This window comes from Miniopterus natalensis, chromosome 3 (genome assembly GCF_054644295.1).
Source record: "Miniopterus natalensis isolate mMinNat1 chromosome 3, mMinNat1.hap1, whole genome shotgun sequence".
Lineage (NCBI taxonomy): Eukaryota > Metazoa > Chordata > Mammalia > Chiroptera > Miniopteridae > Miniopterus > Miniopterus natalensis.
This window is the reverse complement of record NC_142083.1, coordinates 51,857,630-51,884,076: the sequence shown is the minus strand read 5'-3', so window position 1 is coordinate 51,884,076 and position 26,447 is coordinate 51,857,630. Positions and strand designations below refer to the sequence as shown.

The following is a 26,447-nucleotide window of genomic DNA, read 5'->3' as shown; positions in this document are numbered from 1 at the left end:
CCTGTCTCACAGTACCACTGCTTGAAGGAACCTGGAACTTACCGACCTCATGGCTTCAGAATTCATAAATCCAAATAGCAGTGAGAGAAAAATATAGTTCTTTACTCATGAGTAGATGTTTAAATGTTTGTCAATCCAATATTAAATTAATACTTAAAATATCAACTAGTTTGATGATGTAACAAATTAATCTAATTAGTGAGAAAATGAGGACTGCAAGAAAGTATAGTTGTTTATGGTTATTTTTTCTCCACCCAACATTTATTTTAAAAATTCTGAACCTACAGAAAAGCTACAAGAATAGTACAATGCACAACCATATGCTAGATTCACTGTTTTTTTAATACTCTTACATTTGCTTTGTTTCTGTGTGTGTATAATGCACATACATACACATATGCTTTAATGGTTTTAGCTGAACCATATGACAGTAAGTTACAGATATCATGATATTTCATTTACAAATACACTGGCATGCAACTCCCAGAAACAAGAACATTCTCCTATATAACCATGATACCTTATCACACTTAAAGATATTAACAGTTAACATCATCCACTATTCAGTCCACTGTTAACAGTTTCTTCTGAATAAGATGTAATTCTTAAATGTATACTTATGGTATTAAGAAATCAACAAATCTCTTATTTCTTTTCCATCTCTCCCTACAACAGAAGTGTGAAAGCTATTCATAGTATATGGAGGTACTTCCATGTTGCAAACTGTGGTGCATGGGGAGGAGTGAAGACATATGGGATTTAAAAAAATCATCTTGTAAAACATGCATTTATGAATGCCACTAAAAAGAATGCAAATTTTAATATAAAATGCTTACAGGTAGTTTTTAGAAAAACTTCATGGCTCTGAATAGGAGAAACAAAATGAAAAAATTTACACGCACACCTCGCCGCAGGTCTCAGCACAGGGGCAGGTCTTCCCACTGGTATTTCTTTACCAGCATCACTCTTCTCATGTCTCAACTCAACTACTCCAGATGACCACATACAAAAACTCTCAACCCCAGAAAATTAGTTCAAGTTCTTCTCGGAGCATTATATTCTTACAGAGTACCACTGTCAACATCCGAAATGAATCCTAGTCGGAGACCTGTAAACTGTGAGGCCATTTTCTCAGAAGACCTCTGAATAAACCTCCTGTGGAGCTATGAGAACAGAAACAAGAACTGGTGCAAGGAGGACTCAAAGTTGTGATGATACATCAACTTGCTTTTGTTTGTTTGCTGCAAAAGCAATAAAATAGAGAAGAGGCATCTTGTGGAATGCGTGAGTAAGCTTGTGAGGGACTGGGAGGACGTGAAGTGGAAAGCTACTTGTTTTGATGATTGATAATGCAAGAACACAAAAGCAATGCCGGAGGCCCTATTGGGTCCACATGACTGCTTTGGTGCATGCTGTCTTCACTGGCCTCACCTGCTCAACAGCATCACGATAGCAAACTATCCCAAGTGACTGAAGCGAAAAAGAAATTTTAAAGCTACTCACAATTGTCAAATAGAAACAAAAAGGGAATGAAAGAAAAAAAAGTCACATGCTTGAAATGCTGTTTTCAAAAGTTCAGTGGAGAAAAATGGAAATGCTCCTTGAGAATTACCTAAAACATAAAGTAGCCAGTGCACAAAACATGGCACTCAAAAGAACTGGAGGCAAGAGGGACCTGACATTTGAAGATGCTAATGCTAATTCCTGAGCAGTTACTTCATCAGAATTACATGGTGAAATGTTACTAGTTATTCCCGGTACACCAAAACAGTCAAGAGGAATTACCGAAATAGTTGATTTCACTTATACTTCAAATGGTAACATAATAGAGTAAACATAAAATATTTTCTTTTTAAAAAAAATTTTAAAGAAAATTCCAGGTTATATTTTTAGTATTAATCAACCATAGCAAGCGCTTCAAATTACCTCTGCCTTTAAAAAAATACATTTAAGCCTATTTTTTCCATGGTTCTAAATTAATTTTTGAAATTTAAACTCATTAAACAATAGAATCTCATCCTCTGGTTTCATACAGTGAAAATGGCAAGTGGGGAGAGGGGATACAGCTGCTAAACACAATTCAAGCAGTTAAACCTTTCGAACATTTTCCTACTCTGGCACTTAAGTAGGGTTATACAAGCTACAAACACTGGATATGCAATAAAATGCAACAACAACATAAAATGATTTAAAAAATAAAACAGGGAAAGATGCTGGCACTTACGTATGACATTTTGATTTACTGCTTTAATTTTACACTGATATGCCCAGGGAGTTCTTTCTTGGGTCAACTGAGCTTCTTGAAAGTGAAGTGTCAGCCTTTATTGCAAAAGGTTTATCTCACCAATCCCTCATATGTATAAGAATGACAGACTTATAAGTGATGAGACAGGAATATGGTTAGGATCAGATGTTAACATCATATGTGAACAATCTGACACAAGTCAAATGTGTCTCCAGACCCTACACACCGCAACACCATAGCATACATCACAAAATGTGATCTATGGGTATGTGTTACGTAGGTATGTGCAGCCTACACAACAAAATAACCAATAAGTGTGCATACTGCTCTGGGGACAATGACATAAAAAATTAGACAGTAGTATTAATCACGAGTACTATTTGAAGACTGGATCTAAGGACTCAGAAATGTCTGCCATTTTAATCTCTGACTACAGTAGGTCAGACTTCATATTTTGAATTTTGATGCTACCAGAATGCCCTAAAATTAGAATAAGAATTTTAAAGAGACAATTTCTCCCTCTTGATGAATTTAAGCTAACCTGACTTTTAACTAACAATCAAGTGTATGAAATCTCCAGAAGTAAAAGGGCCTATGGTCTTCCAAACACATGTGTGGCCTCCTGCCTTTGCCTTCTAACCATCGGACCTCTGGACCCCACCCTGAAATATGCTCTTTTTTTTTTGTTTTATTGATTTTTAGAGAGAGAGGACAGGAGAGGGAGAGAAACACTGATGTGAAAATGAAACATGGATCGGCTGCCTCCTGCATGCCCCATACCAGGGATCAAGCCTGCAACACGAGCATGTGCCCTGACCTGTAATCAAACCAGCAACCTTTTGGTGAACAGGACAATGCCCAACCAACTGAGCCACACCAGCCAGGGCATGAATTATGTTAAGAAGCACATACCTGTCCAGCAAACTGGAAGTTATCATCTGGGATGAAGATGCAATTACTTGAGTGCACACAGTAGCAAAATATTCAAAAGGTTTAACTCCTTTGTGTTTTGCATCTATATTCTCAGCAGAGGGATAGCTTGAGGTAAGTTATCAAGTGCTTCCTGACACTGGACCTCAACAGTTAATGGAGAAAGGCGGAGGAAGAGTGGCTTCTGCCATCCTGAAATTTAAATAATATTCCCCAAAACCTTATGTCTGACTGCAACATGTGAATGTGACCTTATTTGGGAATAGAATTTTTGAAGATATAAACAAGTTAAGATGAGGTCATATTGGATACGGTGGGCCCAAATCCAATGACTGGTGCCCTTATAAGAGGAAATTTGGACAAAGAAACACAGGAAGAAGGCCACGTGAAGATAGAGGCAGAGATTGTAGTGATGCAACTACAAACTAAGGAATGCCAAGGATTGCTAGTAACCTCTTGAAGCTAAGAGAGATGCAAGGAATAGATTCTCCTTCAGGAGAAATCAACCTTGCCCTGATAACACCCAGATTTAAGGCTATCAGAACTGTGAAAAAATATGTTCTGTTGTTTTAAGACACCAAGTTTGTAATAATTTATTATGGTGACCCTAGGATACTAATATATTACCCCAAATAGTCTTGATTTGATATGGGACTAATAACCCCCAAAGTAATCATAGAAATTCTATAATAAAAAATATATATATGTATACAGTTAAGTATACACGTGCTGGATCAATTAGATATCCATACTGAAAAGAAATTAATATTTATGTCTACTTCACACCATAAACAAAAATCAATTCCAGGTAGATCATAAATCTAAATATAAAAGGTAAAATAAAAGTTTTCAGAGGAAAACACACGAGAATATCTTGCATTAGGCAGATTTCATACCATAACATTAAGAATTTATGCTAATTAAAAAATCATTAAGAGAGTGAAAAGCAAGCCAGAGCTGGAGAAGATATCTGTAAATATATATGATCAACAAAGAACTCATAAATAGTATAGAATTCTTACAAATCAGTAAGAAAAAGGCAGACAATCCAATAGAAAAAGAAGTGAAAGACTTGGGTACAAAAGAGAATATCCAGCTCTGGCTGGTATGACTCAGTTGGCTGGAGCATATAGCCTTTTACAGCAGAAGGTGGTGGGTTAGATTTCCCATCAGGGCACATACCAGGGTTGCAAGTTCAGTCCCCGGTTGGGGCATGTTTGGGAGGCAACCAATCAATGTTTCTCTCTCATATTGATGTCTCTCTCTTTTCCTCTCTCTAAAAATAAATTTCAAAAGAGAGAGAGAACATCCAATGGTCAATAAACATATCAAAAGGAATTTATCTTCACTTTAGGGAAATGCAAATTAAAGCCAAAATTGCAATATCACGATGCACCCATCCAAATGGCTAAAAGAAAAAAGGGTTTGCTATTACAGTGGTACCTTGGTTTTCGAACACCTCCGTTGACAAACATTTCGGGTTACAAACGCCGTAAACCCGGAAGGAAATGCTTTGGTTTTCGAACACGCCTTGGAAGTCGAACATGCCACAGGGCTTCCACTGAAGGCAAGAACCTGAGTCCTAGCTGTCGGCTGCTGAACCCTCGGTTTTCAGAACTCCAACGGTCTTCCGGAACGGATTACATTAGAAAACCGAGGTACCACTGTAATATTGAGTGTTTCCAAAAATATAGATCCAGAATAGAACTCCAATTCTCATACACTGCTGATGGAGCATTAAATTGGTGTAACTTTGAAAAATGACTTGGTAGTACAGTGTTTACCATGCATATGTTTTGACTCAGCAATTCCACTTCCGGACACATACCCCATAGAAATTCACCAAAGACATGTATAAGAATATTCACAGCAACACTATTTGTAATAGCTCCAAACTCCAAACAACCCAAATGTACATCTACAGTAGTTGAACTGGCTAACAAATGGCCTATTTCTTTAATATACTAACAGTAGAAAGTCCGTGTCAGATTATAAGTTTGCCCTAAAGAGACCAATAAGTTATTTGTATACTTCTTGGAAATGCACATCAATACTACAAGGAAGTAACTAGATGTGGGTCTGTGATTTTAAACTTTAAACACATGATGTACAAGCTTTTGAGCCTGTTTTAATTTAAAATTTCAGTTTAAAAAAGAATGATAGCAAGAAAGAAAAAACTTTGATTTTTCCCAACAAAAAGGTATCATTGGAAAGATGACATTGCTAGAATACAAATTAGTTTAAAATATAGTAACATAAGGCAAAGAATGGGCTTTGAAATGAAACCAATGTGAGTTTGAATCTCAGCTTTATAAATGACTAGGTAAGTGACTTTGGGGAAGTTATTTAGTCTCCTCATTTACCTCATGAGGGTAGAAATATCTATTTGGGCATTGTATGAGGATTAAATGAGGTAATCTACATTAAACACCAAGCATGGTGTACAGGATATAATAAGCACTGAAATGTACTTGCTTCTGGAGTGTCTCGCCCATTTATTCATTCCACATTTACTGAATGTCACTATGGGCTGGGTCACATTCCAGGCACTGGTTTTTATTAAGGCTGGTAGTTAAAGCCTTATGAAATAGAAGAATGGCAAAAATCTATCAATTAGAAGAGACCTCAGAAATCATCTAACTTAAGCATCTCATTTATGGGTAAGGATGGGGGTTGCTCCTTTGGGGTCAGATCAGAAACTTGTGAGGAAGGGTGTTTTTCAAGCTCCACAGTCCCTTCTCCCATTGAGAATCATGTATGTGATAAGAACTCATGACATGGGATGCACAGTAGGTTAGAAACAGCAGCAGAAAGAACATCGTTAAAAAGGAAAAGATGTAATCCAACCTCTTGCTTTTACCATGAGAACACCAAAACCCTAAAAGACTTACTCTAATTCCTGTTCCAGTACTTTCTTCCTTTTCCTGAAAGCTGCCTTTTGCTTGGTCCCTGGAAAACCTGACCAGTTTACAAAGCAAGTCCTGTTGTCAGAATGTGCTGACTCAGAGAATTGGATAAGACAAAGGATTCATCACTCCCTCCCAAGCTTTTAAAAACTCAGTCAACGGTTTAACACTGAAGTGTCTAAAATAACAACTGTTAAGATCAGGCAACTGTTCTTTTTTTTTAAAAAAGAAAAGAAAAGGTAACAGTCTCCAATATCAAGACTCCCTGCTGCTTTGCTTTGCAGAGAAATTTATATCCACCAGCATCCTCATCGATAAGATAAACTTAACTGTCATTTAATATTGACGACTAGGATATTAATGGGGAGCACTACTTTGCAAAAGGGTCCATTTAAAGCATTTATTATATAAAAATTTGAATAGAAAAATTCTCTTTTTATGTGATAGTAGATCAGAAGTCTATATTTTGATATTCAAAGACCACATCATGCTAAGCCTTTATCAGCTCTTCATGGTAAGCAATGACATTGATTCAAAGTAAAGGTCTCTTGGAAAGTGAAGAAAATGGAATTTAGTTCCTTTTCAGCCTGTTACTATTGCTGAATGGAATTATGAATAACCATATTAAAGGCAAGCAACGAAGAGAAGCTGACAAAAAGACAGACTTACCACCAGTCTTGAGGCCAAATCCATGTATCCTAGCTTTTCAAGGAGGTTATAGATGAGGCCTGTCTGGAACAGGGCTTCAGTGATAGGTGCCGTGTAGGTCTCATTTCCAAGATAATCAATCAAATCAAAGGCCCTCTGGAGAGGCACTTTGCCTAGGCTAAAGGGTAAAAGAACAGAAAAAGTAAACATGCTGACAAAGGCAGACAAACTCTATGCCTACCGAGAAGGACATTTTATGGTCAGATGGTGAGTCTTGAAGACCTAAAATTTAAGCTTAGAGTGTCATTCTGTAAAGTTAGACTAAATGTTATTACCTTTGATTAAGTTCATGTGTGTGACACAAGGTTAAAAACACATTAAAAAAATAAAATAAACAATTGCTCCGTTTTTATTCTATAAGTCACCTGTAAATTGCTACTGACTCAGGAAAAGTATTACAACATCTTGGTAAGAAATGATAAAAAGTACTAATTTTATTTATTTTTTTAATTACTTACATTTACCAGGTGAGAACAGGTGACATAAAGAGGAGCTGAGTCAGAAGGAAAATTATTTATATGGGAGTTTGTTTCTCAAACTTGTTAAAGCGAGGTTCACTGTGAATTTATGGTAAGTACACTTTTAAAATTAACCATTTTTGCCTGGCTGGGCGTGGCTCAGCGGTTGAGCATCGACCTAGGATACAGGCAATCAGGGTTCGATTCCCGGTCAGGGCACATGCCCAGGTTGCGGGCTCGATCCCCAGTCGGGGGCGTGCAGGAGGCAGCCGACCAGTGACTCTCTCATCATTGATGTTTCTATCTCTCTCTCTCCCTCTCCCTCTCCTTTCCTCTCTCTGAAATCAATAAAGATATATTTAAAAATAAATAAATTAAATTAACCATTTTATAGAAATCATAATGATGACTGAGATGACATAAGGTCATTTCATTAAAAAATGAACCAAAATAGGAAGGTCAAGAGCAGTCAGAGGGAACACTTCTGAATATTTCTTTTGTTTATAGATCCATTAACAACTTATACTGGTAATCTTCCTATTCTGAAGAAATCTATACACCAGGTCACTGCCATTCTTGGCTTTGGGATTCCGCATGAGGTGATGGGTGAAGCAAGTATACACATAAATAAGGCAGCTCTAGATATCAGAGATGTCCCTCATATGGTGAGTAAGCGCCAAGCATCACACTTAAACCAAGTGCTGCTTGAAAGGAATTCTCTCAAGAAATAAAACAAAGCTTGAACTACATCAATTTATTCAGAAAATATGGGTCCTGCCTGTTGGCATCTACATTCTTGAAATGTTATTTAAATCTTGTTACTTAACTGTTCAATATTTGTAGCTAATGTTTCAATATAGATCATAAAGTCCCTGAAGGCAAGCACTATGTCTTACATTTTCCAGTTCCTCCAAAATGAATTATATCTAACAGGCAATATATGCTAGTTCTTTTGAACTGTTTTTCTAAAATGTTGTTTTTCTCAATATCACTTGTTTAAAAAACAAACAAACCAAACCAAACCAAGTATACTCTACCCTGCAAGTTCAAAGATGTTATTGATGAGGTTGGCTCGGTCTTTGTCACTCAGCACATAAGGATTTATTTTCAACTGTTTGATTAGTGCGTCCCAGTCATCATCTGCATAATGTACGATATAATAGCCAGTCATGTCTGTATTGACTTTGATCCACTGCACTTCTTCTGTAAGATTGATGACATCTAATACAGACCAAAAAATGAGAGGGGTGGAGGTGGGGAAGAGAGAGAGAGAGAGGAGGATAAGAGGGCCAGAAAAAAAATTAAACAGATGCTTTGTTTCAAAGTTATAGTATATTTTTATATTTGATTATTCTACTAAGAAACTAAATCTCTGCCTTTCAGCACAATTATTTTCACGTTAACAGAGATTACCAATCATTCATTTAACAATTACTTATTTAATGGTGAACAAGGTATTTATGTCCCTTCTCTCATAGATATTACAGCCTAATGTAACCAGGCAGGTAGAATTCATATAAATGTTACTGATGGAAAAAGAAAATATGATATTCTATGGAAGTACACAGAAGAAATGCTTCATCCCCTAAGGAAAGTTAGGAGAGATTTCCCGGAAGAAATAACAGTTAAGTTGAGACTTTAACATATATAGATGTTGGCCAGGTAAAGAGTGTTCAAGACCCAGAGAAAAAGTATCCATGGTATCCACACACCAAACTGGCTCCCAAGTTCACTGTGGCTAGAGGAGGGAAGCGGGGGAAAGGGAAATGTGTGTGGGTTGGGGCAGCAGGGGAGTCGTGAGAGAACGATATAAAATGTGTTCCATTGCAGCCTTTGTCCTTGTTAGCAAAGGAAGAACAAACAAAGCCATTTAGAAAAGTCACATAATTCAAAGCTAGCAAAATAAACATTAGGGAAGTATTCATGTCTCATTAGGTACAAATAAAAAATAATTGAGTTAAAATAATAGAAAAGTGATTTGCCCTTATTGAGCCCCAACCATTGCATATATAAATGCTGAGAGAATTGTTGGAAATTTATATGGAATGATTTCACTTAATTTACAATTAATAAGGAGGTACAAACTATATGACTACAAAAATATATTACTACAAAAGTTGGCTACCAAATATATGTTATAAATTTTAAAATCCTTAACATAACTAATCAAGAAATGTCCTTTAAAGTTGCGACAAGGACATGAATTTAATATAATAGTTAAGGGTATACATCTAAGTGTCTTAAGGTTTACTATTTATTAGAATATGTGCTCCGACTGGCCGAGTGTGGCTTAGCAGTTGAGCGTCGACCTAGGATCCAGGCGATCGGGGTTCGATTCCCGGTCAGGGCACATGCCCGGGTTGCGGGCTGCAGCTGATCAATGCCTCTCTCATCATTGATGTTTCTATCTCTCTCTCTCCCTCTCCTTTCCTCTCTCTGAAATCAATAAAGATATATCTTAAAAAAAAAAAAATAGAATATGTGCTCCATGAGCTATTTTTTTTTCACTGCTAATCAGTGTTCCCGGTACTCAAAAAATACTTGGATAATCAATGGATGAATAAACAAAATAACTATGTCATGGTAAATGGTTTTAAAGCATCTAAATAAGGCTTGTAAATGTTTCTCTAAGTTTTCTTACCCATTTTAAGATAAATAATACAATTTTTTAAAATTATAAGAGAAAGAGGAGTAGAGAGATAAGAAAAATAATCTAAACTCAGGCAATAATAGCACTTTGGGATATATTTCCTGCCAAGATTTTTCCTATACACAATTAAATTGATGTAATATTCCATACAATGAACATATGTATACATATATATATGCATTTATTTTTATACTGCATTTTCACCTATCAGATTCCATCCTCTGCCATTTTTTCACTGTCTTAATATGCAGTTTTCAAATATCTTCATAATATTCATAATTTCAAGACCTACCATAGTTTAACAATCTCCTATTTAGAAACATTTAGGCTGTTTTAAAATTTTCACTATCCTAATAATGCTATGTGAAGGTTTTTTGCACATATAATTTAGAAACACATTTAAATCCTTTAGTATCTGAAGTCTTAGGGTCTATTAATTTCAAAAGCATGAATTATTAAAATTTACCAGATTCTCTTAATATCTTATTTATTCTAATTCTACCGAAACTGCAAAAGATGTTTAAGATGGAAAAGACTTATATTCTGATTGTGTCTTAACATGACATATCAGATAATGTCTTTTTCATCTAAAAATTCTATACTAACTTCTGTTTTATTGCTGATATAGCAGAAAAATCAATTATATCAATATGGTCTATTTCTTTTTCTAGAGCAGAATGAAATCTATAGAATAATTGTGATGGCAACAGTAGCTGCTCCAAGTTGAAGACATTTTTAACGAAACTATGACTAATGAAATTAATTTTGTCATTAGCTAATGCAAAAATATCAACACTCACCAGGTCACCAAACACAATTTTCTACAGATCTTTTATCAAGAAAGGACCTTGAGAAGGACTGAAGAGCTCCAATTCTTCCCTTTCCCATAAAAAGAGGCAAGTAATGATAAGTATGGCATTTTCCCCACTAGATGGATTCGGGAAAATATTGAAATACATAGTATCTTGGCTGATAAGAAGCAATTTGCTGTGTTGTAAACCTAGCCAAGTCCAAATGGTAGAGAGGTGAAATGCAGCTGGCAGTGTACTTGAAATTATTACTGTCATCTCGATGACAGAATATAAAGCAGTACAGCCAACAGCAGAGAGAGCAGAGTTATCACTTTGAGTGAACATGTTAGTCCCTTTCAGGTCTTCTGAATGGTCCAGAATAGAGAGCCTTAAAACCACAGGTATCAAAATATAATAGCTTTACTCACGAGAGGAAACTGCATCCTGCAGCTCAAACGTGGATGAGGCTGCCCCCATATGTTTTTAATCTAGTATAATCATTAACAGATTAACAGTTCAATTTTCACAGTCTGCTAAGCAGTGAAAAACAATGAGAACTCCAATGTTAAATGGCAGAAGCCCAGGTGAAGTAATCTAATATTGACTTTAAAAAGCCATTTGTCAATGAGTTATGAAAATCAACTACTGTTTTGTAAAGAAACATTAAAACACAGAAACAAAAATCATGTTTTTACTCCATAGTCACAAAATGTCCTGTGTCGTTTGCGCCAGCACACTAGCATGAGACCTGCAGCTGAACTGCATCCCCTCTGTTCAAAAGCATTCCTTCCTGCAGTGCCCTCTCTTCTCCTTTATTTTATTAGGGGAAAGGCAAGAGCAGGGGATGGTACATGATAAATATCTTAATTCCATGATTTTCCTTCTTTTTTCCAGTTGTCTTTCACTCCAATGATATGTCTGTTAATTTCAGGGTAATATTTCTGGCACAGTGATACCCTTTTAGAAACATGAATGTTTCAAGTTAGATTCAATATAAAAATTTCCTACAGTTAAAGGGCTTAGAGGTCTGAGTAAGATGTGGATTGAGCCGGAGCCGAGGGGGGTTGGGGAGAAAGGAAGAAAAGGGAGAGGGAGACGCTCACTTTTTTAGTATAATTTCCTCAATATGTAGCTTGAAAACAAATGGCCCTTTTCAGCCCTTCTTTCTTTTTTAATCCTCGCCCAGGGACATGATTAGAGCGGGGGGGGGGGGGGGGGGGGGGAGAGAAACATCCATCTGTACGGGGAATCGAACCCACAGCCTAGGTATGTGTCCTGACCAGGAATGGAACCAGCAACCTTTTGGTGCACAGATGACATTGAACCAACTGAGCTGCTCTGGCTCGGCCTTTCAGCCCTTCTTCTACACAACTACTCATTTCTCAAAATTCATGAATGCAGGGAAAAGTGACAAAAATGTTAACCAAATATAACTCCTATATTTGATTGAGCTAATGGACTAACGCAGCAACCCTGAACACATGGAAATATACTAAAGATTTAATAAGCTACCAAGATAACACTCTGTACTAAAGTCATATGACATAAACTATGCCTCTGTAGCCACCACCTCTGCTACATTTCTTTTGAGAACAGAAAAAATTAAAATAAGAGTGATTCTCATTAAAATATCAGGAACCAAGAAGAGCTACTGTCCTTAGGGTCCAACATTTTTTTGTGAGGACAGAACATTCTCAATGTGAACCATCAAAACGCGAACTGCCAGGGATGAAAGCAGCAGCAGCAGCAGTAAGGGAAATCCCACAGCTGAGAAGAGGAACCAACAGACACTGCTTCCACTGTGTATTGGCTCAGTCCCAGCTCTAGATTACAACTGTATTACAGTGCATTTTGTATATTCCCCCTACTAAGAATATTTTGAATGAAAGGAAACAAAGATATAATTTCACCAGGCTTTGAATGCTCTTTTCCTAGATCTTTCGACCATGACATTTGAAATTGAGTCACTTCATTACAGACAAAATTTATTCATTCAATAAATGTTCGCATGCCTACTGGGTGCTAAGGTTGCAAAAGTGATTCATACAGTCATGATATTTACCTTCATTAGGAGACACATCTAATGTGGGGACAGATACAAGTGAAACAGTACTTAGCATAAACAAAAGTAGAGAAGTAAGAGAAAGTTATTAAAGCACATAGTAGGGCCTCTACTATGTCTCGGGGTGAGGGGAGGCTTCCTGGAGCAAGCCAGGGTTGAAGTGAGATCTGAAGAATGAACAGGAGTCAATCAAGGGAGTGGGGAGGCAAGAGTGTTTTACCAGGAGACAAAACAGCATAAACAGAGGCCACCGAGAGATAAGAGGAAGAGCCTGTTTGAGTTGCTCAAACAATTTTTGTGCAGTGGAAACACATCATGCCAGGTAAGGGCTTAGATAAAAAGGCTATTACAGAAAAACAGGAGTTAGGCTTTGGGATGTAAATGTCAAAGAGTTTAAAAAGCTCATATGTAAACTGAGATAAAAAGTAAAGGGCTAATAAGAGCAGATATCTTATTGTCCAATTACTTTGAATACCACCAAAAACTTACAGACTATTGGGAGGTTTGCAAAGTGTCCTTATTGGTACCTTTCAAACAGGAAGATGAGATTATTTCTTCTTTCTTAGGTAAGAGGCTATCCTTCTAGGACCCACTTAAAGCATGCAGTTTTGTTTTCATTAAAGAAGGCAGCACTGTCCTGGCCTGTGTAGCTAAGTGGTTAGAGCATCAGCCTACGCATGAAAGGCTCCTGGGTTTGACTCCTCGTCAAGGACACATACCTGGGTTGCAGGTCTGTTCCCTGGCCATAGTGAGGGTGCATGTGGGAGGCAACCAATCAATGTGGCTCTCTCACATCAATGTTTCTCTTCACTCTCAAAAATACAGGATTAAACACCAGATACACATTCAAATGAGAAACCTTCCCTTTCCATAAATCTAGAGCATCACTAATGGTTCCTGACGAACCCAGAAGCCTTATGTTCTTTCAGGGTCTAAATTAAGAGGACATATGGTATGGCATTCATAGAGGTAGTTAACAGTTGGTCAGAAAACACATTTCAACTACTTTTTATAGACTCGTTGTGTGTCAGCATATACAATATTTACATTTTACTATCCCCTTCCTTGCCATCATAATTTTTTTGCCCCATTTTTTTCATTACCAAAAATGTATACTATGTCTACAGGACATTTTGTAATAATTATTTACTGTAAATCTAGGTCATGAATCAACCTTTATTAAGCATAAGAATCATCGAGGGTGCTTGTTAAAATGCTGTTGCTGCAGCCCACCCCTAGAAAGCAGACAACAGAGCACAGGTTAAGAAAACTGCTCTGCTTCTTACTTTGTAACATAAAGTATTTATCTAGGATATAAAAATATAGCACTTGTTATTTTCTACCAGGACCGCTAGCACTTTCAGTGCAACTTTTTATACTTTATGTCACATGACTAAGAAAGACCAATTTTATGCATGATAGATACATAGACTCAAGCTCACTTAAGTCACATCACATATAGGTGACTCATAAAACCAGCTCAGAAAGTGAGCACACTGGAAAGTGTGAACTCCTTTCTGCTGCTTGGTAAGATGTTTTAAAAATATGCTGTTTCCAATTTCTTATAAGAGAAGTGTTAAGTCAAACCTGATTTCTTGTCCAGAAATGATACCAATTGATGTTTTGAAGAATTTCTTCCCTCAGTAACAAAGGATAGTGGAATATGCCATAGATAGCTATAAAAAGAAAATATTGAAAGATCATTACACTTTCCAATACTTCAGTCAGTTACACAAAATTTGTTGATTTTTGCTTTTTTTGTTTTTGGGGTTTTCTTTTTTTGGCAGGAAGGTGAAAATTTTCAAGGTATTTCCAGAAAGGAATAATCTTGTTAGAGATTTTATAAGAACCTATGATTATAAACCATTTAAAAATACTTTAACCTGAGGGTACAAAAGAGCTAGCAGGGTGAGAAAGAGGGCATGTACCTTGCATCTGAAGGCTGAATTTCAGGCTTCATATTTAAAAAGAATCTTTCTTGTTGTACATGAAGCTCCTTTCCTTTTCTTTGAACAGTCACTAAAGGAAACCCTTTCTGCAGGGTCCAGGTTTTCATCATTTTCTTTATATCTAGTGTTTTGTTTGTGACCTATAAATAAAAGAATAAATTATTTTTGCTTACACAGTTTAAAAACTTTACAGTTTATATCCTTCCCTCTTTCTCTACCACATCTTATGAAGACTACATTTAGTGTTAACATAAAAAAAGAAGCACAAATGCTGAGTTGAATTTACATTTCTAAACTAGGCAAGTGAACAGTTGCTAAAAGGAAAGTAACCTAGAACAGAACTAAGTGATTACTAAGATGTGTGAGAGAGGCACTATGCTGAAAAAGCAGATACTATCAACCGAGTGTTCATGAAAATCCCTAAGGAGATATGAGCACTCTTTCAGTTCACAGGACTAGCACTGAAGGTATGAATAATGACGTATAGTCTAGAATCAGAAGCACTGCTACTTACTCCTGTGAATCAGCTGAGTACAGATTTCTCTCCTCTCCAGACCCTTTGCTTTCATAAATGTCAAAGTTCTTCTTTGAAAGAACTAATACTGTGGGAATGCCAGGGGGCAGCAGCAGTAGCAGAAGAGTGAAATATAAATAGGTCAGTTGCCTCGACTTTAAGTCTCTCTAGAGAACAGCAGTACATTTTTGATGGTCCAGACCCTCTTTTAGTTATTTGATGGTCCAGACCCTCTTTTCCAGATAATTAACTAAACTTATCTACAGAAATCTAGAATCCAGTGTCAGAAGTTCACCGGTCCTCCAAAGCCCACTGTCCCTGAAACATTTGGTATCAATGATTAAGAGGCAATTTTTGAACAACTATCTCTTTAAAGAAAGTGAGTTAAACTTATGACTCGAATTATTTTTCTAGATTACATATAGACTTGAATGGCAAGCGACTAAAATCACCAAGTACTTAAAATGTTTGGCAGTATCGCTGCACTGTGGCAGCCTACCTACCTTGGTCACCATATTCCTACTTATTTAAAGCGGAAAAGGACAGGGCAAAGCCTCCCGAGTTCACTTTGATAATAATTTTATATTTCTCACGGCCGGGATCTATTTATTTCTGGACAAGGGGTTGGGAAGAAAACAAGCTTGCTCCAAAGCAAGGCACTTTTGGTCTTTGAGGCAGAAATGAAATGAAGCGGCCAGTGCACAATTTGATGCGGATGGTAAAAATCCTGAGGATGCCGTTAGGGACTAGGCTGGGATAGGAAGTCACGATGATACAAAAGCTGAAATCAGCGAGGAAGGCAGAAATATATTCTAAATGTCAGGAGATAATAGAACAAGTATACAATAAATAATGCAGCTTTCAACTGAAATAAGAGGAGTAACAATGATTTGGATGCAACTTTTAGGTAATAAAAACAGATCCCTCTTCTCAAAGAGAACTCAGAGAGTAGGGCAGATACATCTTCTGGGCAAAGGGTTAAAAGCTAGAAAGCACCAGGTTTCAGACAAGGTGAGGAAGCAGGACGAGCATACGGAAAAGATCCAGAGCAGGGCTCTTAGCAGGGTCCATAAGACTTTGAAACTGTGTGTGATGTTTTACATTATGTGATTTTTCTGGGGAATATGTCCAGAACTTTCATCACATTTTCAAATACGTCTGTGATCTTCTAAACTTTAAGAACTTTATCTAGATCATGGTAAAAAACTCAAATGCTTCTAAGGGTTAGGCAGTTAGCATACACGCACGATGCAGGCCAGGCTCATGCACGGCTATGAAGCATAACTTGTATGTAATTACACTGCTTATTAGAATATTTGCAGGCACAACAAAATCCAAACAGCAAAGCAGTGGGAGGGCAGTGTGCAGCCATTGCAGCCAGCTTGTGATGTATCATCTACTCCAGAGGAACGTGGCCCCAAAAGACAGGGCAATTCAGAGGGCAGAGTACAAAAAAAAAATCATGAATGGGAGGTAGAAAAACTGCAAAAGCATAAGAATAAAAAAAGATTTTTGAAGAAAAAAATGAAAATATAGTAATATACATTAATTTGGAAAAGACAACTTTCCTACAAAGTAGAAATGGAGATTAAGGTATAGAATAAAAATGGTTACACAAGGCCACACACAATTTTTCAACAATTAGGACTAGCAATTCCATTTATTGACTTTTAATTCTGTGCTCTATTCATAAATATTCATATCCTAAGCTCCATCCCCCTCTTTCTCAAACAACTGTCTTTGGTACAACAGCTTATTTGCATACTTGATCAAATATAAATAGAACTTCTCTCTTTTTACTTTAAGAGCCAAATAAAAGATCCAGGTAACTTACCTCATTAAAACTATCCCACAGATCATCACTTTGAATGGATGCATAGCTATGATCATGCAGGTAAAGAACAAGAGCACGCTGAAATACATCGTTACCAAGGTAAGTCTTCAGCATCAACAAGAGAGAAGCTCCCTATTAAAAAAAAAAAATTGAGAAAGGGAGGAAAATAGGATACAAAAGAACTATAGAACTGAGAATCTAAATTCAGAATATAATCAATCTAAGCATATACTTTCATATATAAAGCCTAGTTATAACACACTGTTATGTAGTCTCATATAACCAGATGTGAACTATGTTTAAATTGTCTTAAAATTACTTCAAAGGATTTGAAAAGAATTAATGGAGTAGATTTCCATGTGCACTAATTCTACTGTGAGCCACTTTATGTGGTCTATCAGTTACTGTTTCAGTGTTAGTGTTAAAAAGCTCGACGATTATATTTTTAATAGAAAAACATGCCAAATTTTCTGTGGTACCCCCACTCTTATCCCCAATGGTTAAGGTACCAGTTCAATTCATGGGCACACTGCTAGGGACAATAAATTAGAAGAGCTCAGCTCTCAAAAGTCTCTCTGTTAGGAAATACACTCATTTCTAATTTTAGTATATCATGTTGCTGAACGAACCAAGATCTCTCTTCCTGCAGTGTCCCTTCCAATATGTTTGGAACTGATAAATGTATAGGGTACTAAGTATACACTAATAATTCAGAATCAGGCATGCACCTATTAAGGTCACACTATATTCACTGATGCACACATCATCACTCTCAACCTTAAAACCACCACCACCTTCTCGATGAACCTTCCCTGATTCAAGATAGAAATCCTATTTCTCTAGCTTCAAAAGCAATTTATATCACCTCACGCATCTGCTATAGATATATATTCATTTCTTCTGGACTGTGTGCTAGTTGAAGGGAAAATGAAAAATTCAACTCCAATGATTAAAACAATGCCTAGTCCAGAGTAAGCACTCAAATGGCTTTTGAATAAATTTCACTTGTGATAAAAATGGAGCAATGTTAAGTCATTAAAATTAGCACATACACATGAACTGAATTTAACACCTACTACTCTCCACAGTGTCACATGTTCTACACATTTAAACATTCGTTCTTTTCCAACATCTCCCCTTCTCTCCTGCATCACCAACTTTCCCTCTCTACTGTAACTTTCCCATTAAAACTACAGACTATGTAACATTACTCATTTTAAACAATTAAAAGATGTTCCTCCTTTCCTTAACCTCAAGCCTCCTCTAGCCATCACCCTATTTCTTGTTCCTGCTTTGCAGTAAACTCCTCAAAATAGCTGCCTGCATCTGCCGTCTCCATTGTCTTGAGCCACCTGCCAGCCGTCACTCCACTGGAAGTGTTTTTATCCAGGTTTCTTCAAGATGAACTTCAAGGTGTCAAACCAATGTCAATTCTCAGGCTCAACTTCTCAAGCACCAGTAAGCAGCTTTTGATAAGACTGACCATCCCTCCTCCCTGGAAGTCCTTCTGCACTCGGCCTTGGGGCACCACTCTCGTCTCCACTGTTCGCCGGCTAAACCTCTCAGTCTCTTTCGCTGGTTCCTCCTCATCTTCCTAAGGATTAAACTTTGATGTTTCCTGGAATTTAATCTTCAGATCTCTTCTCTTCTCTCTCCAAATTTCCTTCCTAATTGATCTCAAATTTATATATATAACCAGACTTCCTCTCTAAATTCCAGACTCATACCCAACTGCCTGCTTGGTATCTCAAAAACTGAACTTTTTATTTTCTTCTTGCCCACATTCTACTCCTCCAATAGTCTTCTCCAATGCAGCAAGTAACAATTCCATTTTTCCAGTTGTTCAGACAAAAATTTTAAAGTCATCCTTGACTCCTCACTTATATTTCACATCTAATCCATTAGCAAATCCTATGAAATTAACCTGTACAATACATTCCATTTTCCTCCAAAAATTTATCTTCATAATCTCAGACAAAAATACTCTACCATTCCTTTAGCACATATTATCTCTCATTGCTTCACAAGTACCCACCACCTAAACTTTGACTTTCTTGATGGCACGGACTTGGGAGGACAGATGAACTGGGTCTCCTGTTGGGGCTGGTGCCAGCTGTTCCAGCAGGAGGGAGGCAAACACGTCCCCTTTCCCCTACTCTGCAGCCACACCATCCAGCGCCCCACCAAGTCCCAGACAAGAACCTCAGCAGGAGACGGGCTCCAAAGGTCCCAGCTCTGAGCAGCACTCCCTTCCCCACCTCAGAACTGAGCTCAGCAGGGCAGGGCCACCAGGACTTGGCAGGACAAATCAAAACAGTCTCCTGTTGGGGGTGGAAGCCGCCTTGCCTGCTGGAGTGGGGCAAAAATGGTCCCCTTTCCAAAGCCACACAGTTCAATAACCGCCAAGAGCTTCTCCAGAAAGAGAGGGCACCAAAGGTTCCTGTTGGGTGCATCCAACAGACCCCTCCTCAGGACTCAAACTTGATAGGGCGTGTCCAGTAGTTGGAGCTCTGGGTTAGTGTACTCCCCAGGCTGGTGCAGCAAGAATAGGAGTGTCAGACCCTGGGAAGTGGCGCCTGGGAGTGGTGTGGGACAGGGACTCAGCACAGGGGCCTCAGTGGCTGTACCTTCCAGGTCTCTCCTCAGGGCCATGCCATCAAGATCTTCTTTGTAGATCTTCTCTTTATGACCCCCATATGCCCTGAGTTGCCTTCCCTCTACTGGAGCCCCAAGGCGCTGTGCATTGGCCCTTTAAAAGAGCACCTGGGTTTCTAGCAGACACCCTCGTCTTCCAGGCAGACAGAGTCCCCACTGATTTGCACTGCCAGATGCTATGCAGGTTTGTCTTCACAGCTCTGATGCTCTGGGTTGGAGATCCAGCATGGGATTGAGACCCCCACACTCCTCAGGGGAGACTTTTGCAGCCAAGACATCCCTGTGGCTTCTCAGCCACAGCACCTGGGTGCAGGGGCCAGCCCTCCTCACATCTCCATTCTTCTTACCAGTCTCTATGTGGGCTCTTCTGTAAATCCGTGGTTATAATACTACTGTTCAGCTGTCCTTCAGTTGGTTATTCAGGTTGACTGCCCTATAATTTAGCTATAAATCTGGTTTGGTGCCAGAGGACGTGAGAGTAGCTTCTACCTACTCTGCAGCCACCTTGGAATCTCCTAATCTTCAATTCTTAAAATGTCTGTTCACTTACTTGTTTTGGAAATTCTGACTTTGGAATATACCTCAATCCTGAATAACATAGCCAAGGGTTTGCTTAGAACCCTCCCTGGACATATCCTGTCTATAGATATAAAGACTAAACCAATTTTAAAAGATATATTGCTATAAGATCTAGTTAACTGCCCAGAATCTAGTCAGAAAACATAAACGAGAGTCAGAGAAAAAGAGAATAACCCAGAAAAAGTTAAGATCAAGATTTAAATAGACACAAATATTGTAAATTTTAACAAGATACCTGAAAATAACACTCATTTAATCTTTAAATAATATAAACCATGTTCACATATGAAATTAATTTGAAACCTACTCTAGGTACTACTGTGCAAAGCAATACCTTAAAATAGGAAAGAGCATCAAACATTTCTTCAATCTGTTCTGAAGACTGAACAGATGATGATATTGGATGAGATGAATTCAAGGAATCTTTCTTCATGGTTTTAAATCGAGCATCTAAGAAATCTTCATACTAGTATAAAATTAAACAGATTAGGAAATCATGAACAGGATCAAAGGCAAAGGCAAGTATAGCAATTATTTATATAAATTAGCCTACTGCTTAAGGACATTATTAAAAAATAACCAGATTCACTAAACTTCAGAACATAAGCTTTTGAAAATAGAAGAAGAGTGTGACATTCACATATAGTCCTTAAATTTAAAAATAAAATTATAATCTCCTGGCCACATGAAAAATAGTATAAGGATAAATTAAGATTCTATTACTACAGCAACCAAAGGCCAAACCCTGATATTCAAGATGAATAGTCTAAAAAAGTTTGTGTATATTTTAAAAATAAAATCTGAAATAAAAAACAAAAATAAAAACTGGTCCTTAAGTCGATTTACTATATACAGTCCAGCTTCTCTATTAAGATAATATACATTTCCTTTAACTGAGGTTCATTTGAAATAAAATATAACTCTTAAACGGAGAGAATTCTTTGAGAGCTCAGCAGATAAGCTCCCCTAGTATATATATTAGAAGCTTTTAAACATTCTGGGCACCACCAAGTGGTGAAACTGTGAATCTCACTGCTTAATTAAGGAGCATACACAGATTTAAAGTATCTTGTTTAGTCTTGTAGCTAAAAATGAGTTCCTCTGTGCCACTTGAAATTTTTGAACAGGCGCTACAAAAAAATTCAAATTGAAAGCTCTAAGAGTATTCCTGTTTTAAAGAAGTCTTAGATCATATAACCAGGAAGTTTAATAGAAAGTCACAGAAATTTGGGGTTGAAAGGGATCTTTACTTTGCTTGAATTATTTGGAAATATCTGTCATATCATAGCCTAGTGTGTCCAAATATCTCAGGATGGGAAACATCTCCAAAGAGTGTAATAACATAGTGACATTATTACGCTTTCTATAACAGAATGGTGTTCCAAGTCTTTGAAAAGGAACAAAATACGGTTTGTATCTAAAAAGGGCAAATTATTTGTCTGTATCAACTTATATATCACTGTTATAAGCAAGATCAGATTAATAATAGACACCATTGCTACAAAATATCTTAATTTTTTCTTTCTTTATGCACAGGATAAAAAGTTCTGTTTTACAAAAAAAGGCTTTTCAGCTATATCTAAATTCCTTCAAGAGGAAGAATCACAACTATTAAAAAGAAAAGGTAGCAAATCAATGTTCAAAAACAATGTTCATCTTAACAACAAAATGTAAAATAATTTCACATACTTTCAGCTTCCAATGATATACCAGTAAATAAAAGCATAATTTTCATGGTCAGATCCCAAGAGGGACAGACATAAGTAACAGAGGCCAATTTTATTGTTTCTTTCTAGAAACATTTTCATTTCTGTAAATGCATAGAAAATGCATGGTGAATATGATTTTACTGTTTTCCCTCTAGCATTCACAGTAGGCCTAAAAACACTGTACTTACACTGGACAGTTCTTTAAATATTTTTTCCAAAGAGAAATACTCCATGAAAGTAGCCAAACCTTCATTTAGCCATAAATCGTTCCACCACTGCATCGTTACCAGATTACCAAACCACTGTGGGGAAAAACAAATTAATAACCAACAAAATAGTTATTCTCAAGAATGTTCTAATAGTTGAACTGTTAGATTTATCACCTATAACTAGATGACAATTACTTAAAAATACAGTCATTATAGTTAAAACAAACTATATCCAAATTAAAGACTTACAAAAGCTGTGTAAATTTACCTTAAAAGTAAAATAAAAATTTTTTAATTTTACCTTAACTGAATGGGAAAACAAGCAAAACAGACAATTAGCATATTTATCAATTTAACACATGTTACATATTAGGTTAAAAAAAAAGTTTTTAGACACCTCTTTAAAAATGAGATTTCCTAGGTAATGAAATTCTTCTACTTTCTAATATCAAATTAGTAAGGTTATTTTCCATTGCATCTACAACCATCAATGACAAGTAAAAAATAAATTTCTCTGTGACAGATTTTCCTATAGAGAGCCCATATTTCACATTTCTTCTCAGTTACCCAAATTGAGGACAGTATTTACATGATTCAAAACAGAATTCAAATAACAATCCTTAAGAAAGTTGGCATGCATGTAAATAAATGATATCAGAAAGATCTTAAATGTGTTTTTCTATGAGGAAGTAAGAAGGTAAAAACGATAGGAGACTCTCCTAAAATATGTATCTCAAAAATCACTGAAATAAAATGTGGTGATAGGGTATGCGATAGTCAGTGTGGCCTTGAGTCAAACCAGCAGCAAAACTATAAGGTTACTAAGTACTGAAACAAAACACTTTTGAGAATTACCAGAACATATTTTTCAAAGATATCTTAAAACCTGTTTCAGATGAAGATGATTTGTAAGTCCTGAAGAAATACTCCCCAAGTAGTGATGGGCAGCCCTAGAAATAACAGATCCAGAGGAGAGCCCCTAAAAGACACCTTGTCTAAATGCCTAACACAATAATAGTAAATAAGCATACCCTTCGTATGCCAGCTTGTCATGAAGTCTTCACAAGGGCTATACAGTTGTATTCAGGTTGAGTTTGAGATAGGAGTAAACAGCCCAGAGCATGTTCTACTTTTCTTCCATATCCTCCCACCATCATGATACCCCTAAATCATACCCAACACTGATAAACGCCTCCTCACAAGGATGCAAGAGAGACAAGGTATTGGGGAAGAGAGAGGGAGGTTCATGTACCTGTATAATTTTCTTTTTCTCCATGGCATACATGGCCCTTCTCCATGGAAGGGCAAAGAATACCCTTCCTCTCTCTAATAAAAAATCCAGTTCTAGCAGGAGTGAAAAAATAAATCTATTCATGATTATAGTGTGAAAGTTGTGAGAGTGCAACTTAGGAAAAAGATCCCTCCCCTCCCCTCCTAGTTAAACTGAGCAGGTGGCATTTGTCAGAGGCAAAACAATTGTGTGTTATTGGGGGGGGGGGGGGGGGGAGAAATTTTGATGATGTGCTTCTTTAGAGCCCAGTGCTGCCATTTACTAGCTGTGTGACTCTGAGCAAGTCATTTACTTAAGCTGGGTCTCATTTCTGGAAACATCTGTAAAATGGGATTATTACCTACCTTACAGCAGCTATGAAAATTGAGACAATACACATGAACATGCTTTATAAACTGTAAAGTCCTATACAAACATTAAATAGCATTTTCAATTGTGTTCAAAAGCAACACTTTATTATGAAAGCAATACTACAGTAAAAAGGTAAATTATTGGCATCTAAACCTATTCTAACACTCTAGGATATGGAACAGACCACAAGTATGAGATATAACAGCCTTGCTGCTCATACCTGATGGGCCAGCTCATGAGCAATGACTTTAGTAACCAGTTTTCTATCCGCGTCTGAAGAAGTATTATTATCATAGAGAAGTGTCTCTTCTCGGAAGGTGAGCAAACCCCAATTTTCCATTGCTCCTGCTTCAAAGTCAGGAATAGCCACCAAATCTGGACATAACAGGAAAAAAGTAATCAACTTCTCCTCAACAACTCCCTGGTTAAATCAAAATAGTTTACCCATTGTTATCACTGTGGATCAAGAGGCAGAGTTTATTTTATACTCCTAACGAATTGAACCTTCCTTACCTGAGCCCTGTATACCCCTCACCGACAGGTCAGCTGAGGGAGACCTGATCAATCCCCTGTAGACCCACTGTTCCCCTGTCCCTAGGCAAAGGAAGAGATACCTAACTCCTTCACAATGGGGAGGGCCAACTCTCTTCTATATAGAACCAGCTCCATGTTGAAGAGCACTGAAACGCTCTTGTTTTCCAGAGCTTCCAGTACTCAGGTTTATTATCTGAGTCAGGAATTTTAGGAAGTTAGAATTAGTTAAACTCCAGACTAAGCCCTAAGCAAAGTGTTATAAATTTCTAAGTGTTGTAAGTTCCACATTCAGATACACTCATAAAATCTAAATGATCTTAAATACAAACAATTTTTAAATCATTAACAGTGTTTCTTGGTTTTCTTTTATAATAATTTTGAGTTCTTTCTAAAAAACATTTGCCAAATGATTCTAGGTTATAATGGTGACAGAAATCAGAGGCACTGTTTGATTCTTACCCAATTTCTTAAGTGGGTATTGAATTTCAAAGTAGTTTTGGTAAAATTCAAGAAGCTTCACAGTTGTTTCCAAGGCATGATAAACTTGATCAATCTTTTCTGGTACAGAATATATAGAAACCTAGAAGAAAACATTACATATGACGTAAGGCCAGGTATAATTAAAATGTCATGATATTCAGCTAAACACTGTCAAGATCGGCATATGTGAGAACTGCATAGAGTTGTGAGATTTTTCAGGACAAAAACTCTTGCTTATAGTTCTTTTAGCACCCTCAGAGTTTAGCAAGTCACTTCCATACACACAACGTTAAAAAAAACACACACTTGAAAATTCTTTTTTTTTAAGCTAACATAACATCCAAAACAAACTATTTTGGGTCATATTATAATAATTTATAAGCATTTGCCCATTTAATTTTATACTTTTTTCTTCCTCCCCATTACCTACAGTTGTCCTCTCTTGCTTATGAGCTACCAAGATTGTGAATTACTTAAAGGACAAAACCAAATTTTCATTCTTTTGACACCTATCAGTGCCTGGCATCAAGCAGGCAGGCGCTCAATACAGAGGAATCACATCTTAAGAGGGAGTTTAGTTCTCAAATAAATACATAAGGCAGAAATTGCACATTTGTTGAAATTACCCTAGAAAGAACTATTAGAGACCAACACATTCTCCTTTAGTAAATATGGCACAGCCAGGTTTTCTTCCATTGGTAGACTCTCCCTTAAAATTAATTTTAGTCTCCCATTAAAGGACTGAAAAACTGTCAACATTTTCTAAGAGGTCAATCATGTAGAAAATGCTTTCCCAATGGAAACATCAATCATATCACCCAGATTCCTCCTCAAACATCCTTGTGCCAGGCACCCCATTTGGCCGCTTCCATCACTGTATGTGGTAAACATCTTTCCTCAGAGGAAAAGTGAAGCGGGAAACAGGTTTATATGAAACTGAAATATGGCCAGAAGACTCACTTAGTCCCATCTCTGGTATACGATAATCAGGAAAAAGGTACTTTGGTATTTTCCTCTTTACTTCCTTTCTTTTTCCTTAAAAGAAGGTGTGCGGTGAATTCGCACTAGAGATTAATCGTCTGGTCATTGTAACTACTATCAAGCCTGTTTTTTGAGCACCAGAAGCAGTAAGAAATAAACGAGGGCAATCAAGTTTAAAGAGGAAGTCCTGACCAGCATTCTGGTCTTGGTAAAAGTACTCTAAATACTGCTAAATGGAACTCAGCTGGCACTCAGGCCTTAAAACAACTTTCCTTGCAAGATCTTCTTGCTAAGACTTTGGGGAGATTTCTAAAAGACACAAATAAAGACTCAGAGCAAACGGTTCTTAGACTGAGGAGTAACAAATTTGTTAGGTTTCACTTAATCTGTTCCTTAATTTAATAAAAGCAAAAACTAGATAAAACAAAAGTAAAAACAGAACTAAACCTCATTCCCCACTCAACAGGATAATAAGATGGCCTGCTCCTCAAAAATACCAGCTTTCCTAAACAGACAGCTAGACACACGAAAAAAGCATAAATTCCTAAAACAAAAAACCAGTATCAAGTTTATCCAGAATAACTGAAGGGACTTTAGGAGAATTATAGAAA

General features: G+C 37.1%; 1 protein-coding gene across 1 annotated transcript in view; it reads right to left on the bottom strand.

The window, feature by feature from the left end:
- LNPEP (leucyl and cystinyl aminopeptidase) overlaps positions 1-26,447 on the bottom strand; it is a 75,407-nt gene that overhangs the window by 7,289 nt on the left and 41,671 nt on the right. The window contains exons 5-13 of the mRNA XM_016216149.2: positions 24,835-24,955; positions 24,062-24,216; positions 22,179-22,292; positions 20,616-20,747; positions 17,048-17,179; positions 14,679-14,839; positions 14,338-14,426; positions 8,285-8,468; positions 6,751-6,907 (exon numbers count right to left, since the gene is read on the bottom strand). Coding sequence (XP_016071635.2) covers positions 6,751-6,907; positions 8,285-8,468; positions 14,338-14,426; positions 14,679-14,839; positions 17,048-17,179; positions 20,616-20,747; positions 22,179-22,292; positions 24,062-24,216; positions 24,835-24,955 — 1,245 coding nt within the window. The remainder of the gene's footprint in view (positions 1-6,750; positions 6,908-8,284; positions 8,469-14,337; positions 14,427-14,678; positions 14,840-17,047; positions 17,180-20,615; positions 20,748-22,178; positions 22,293-24,061; positions 24,217-24,834; positions 24,956-26,447) is intronic.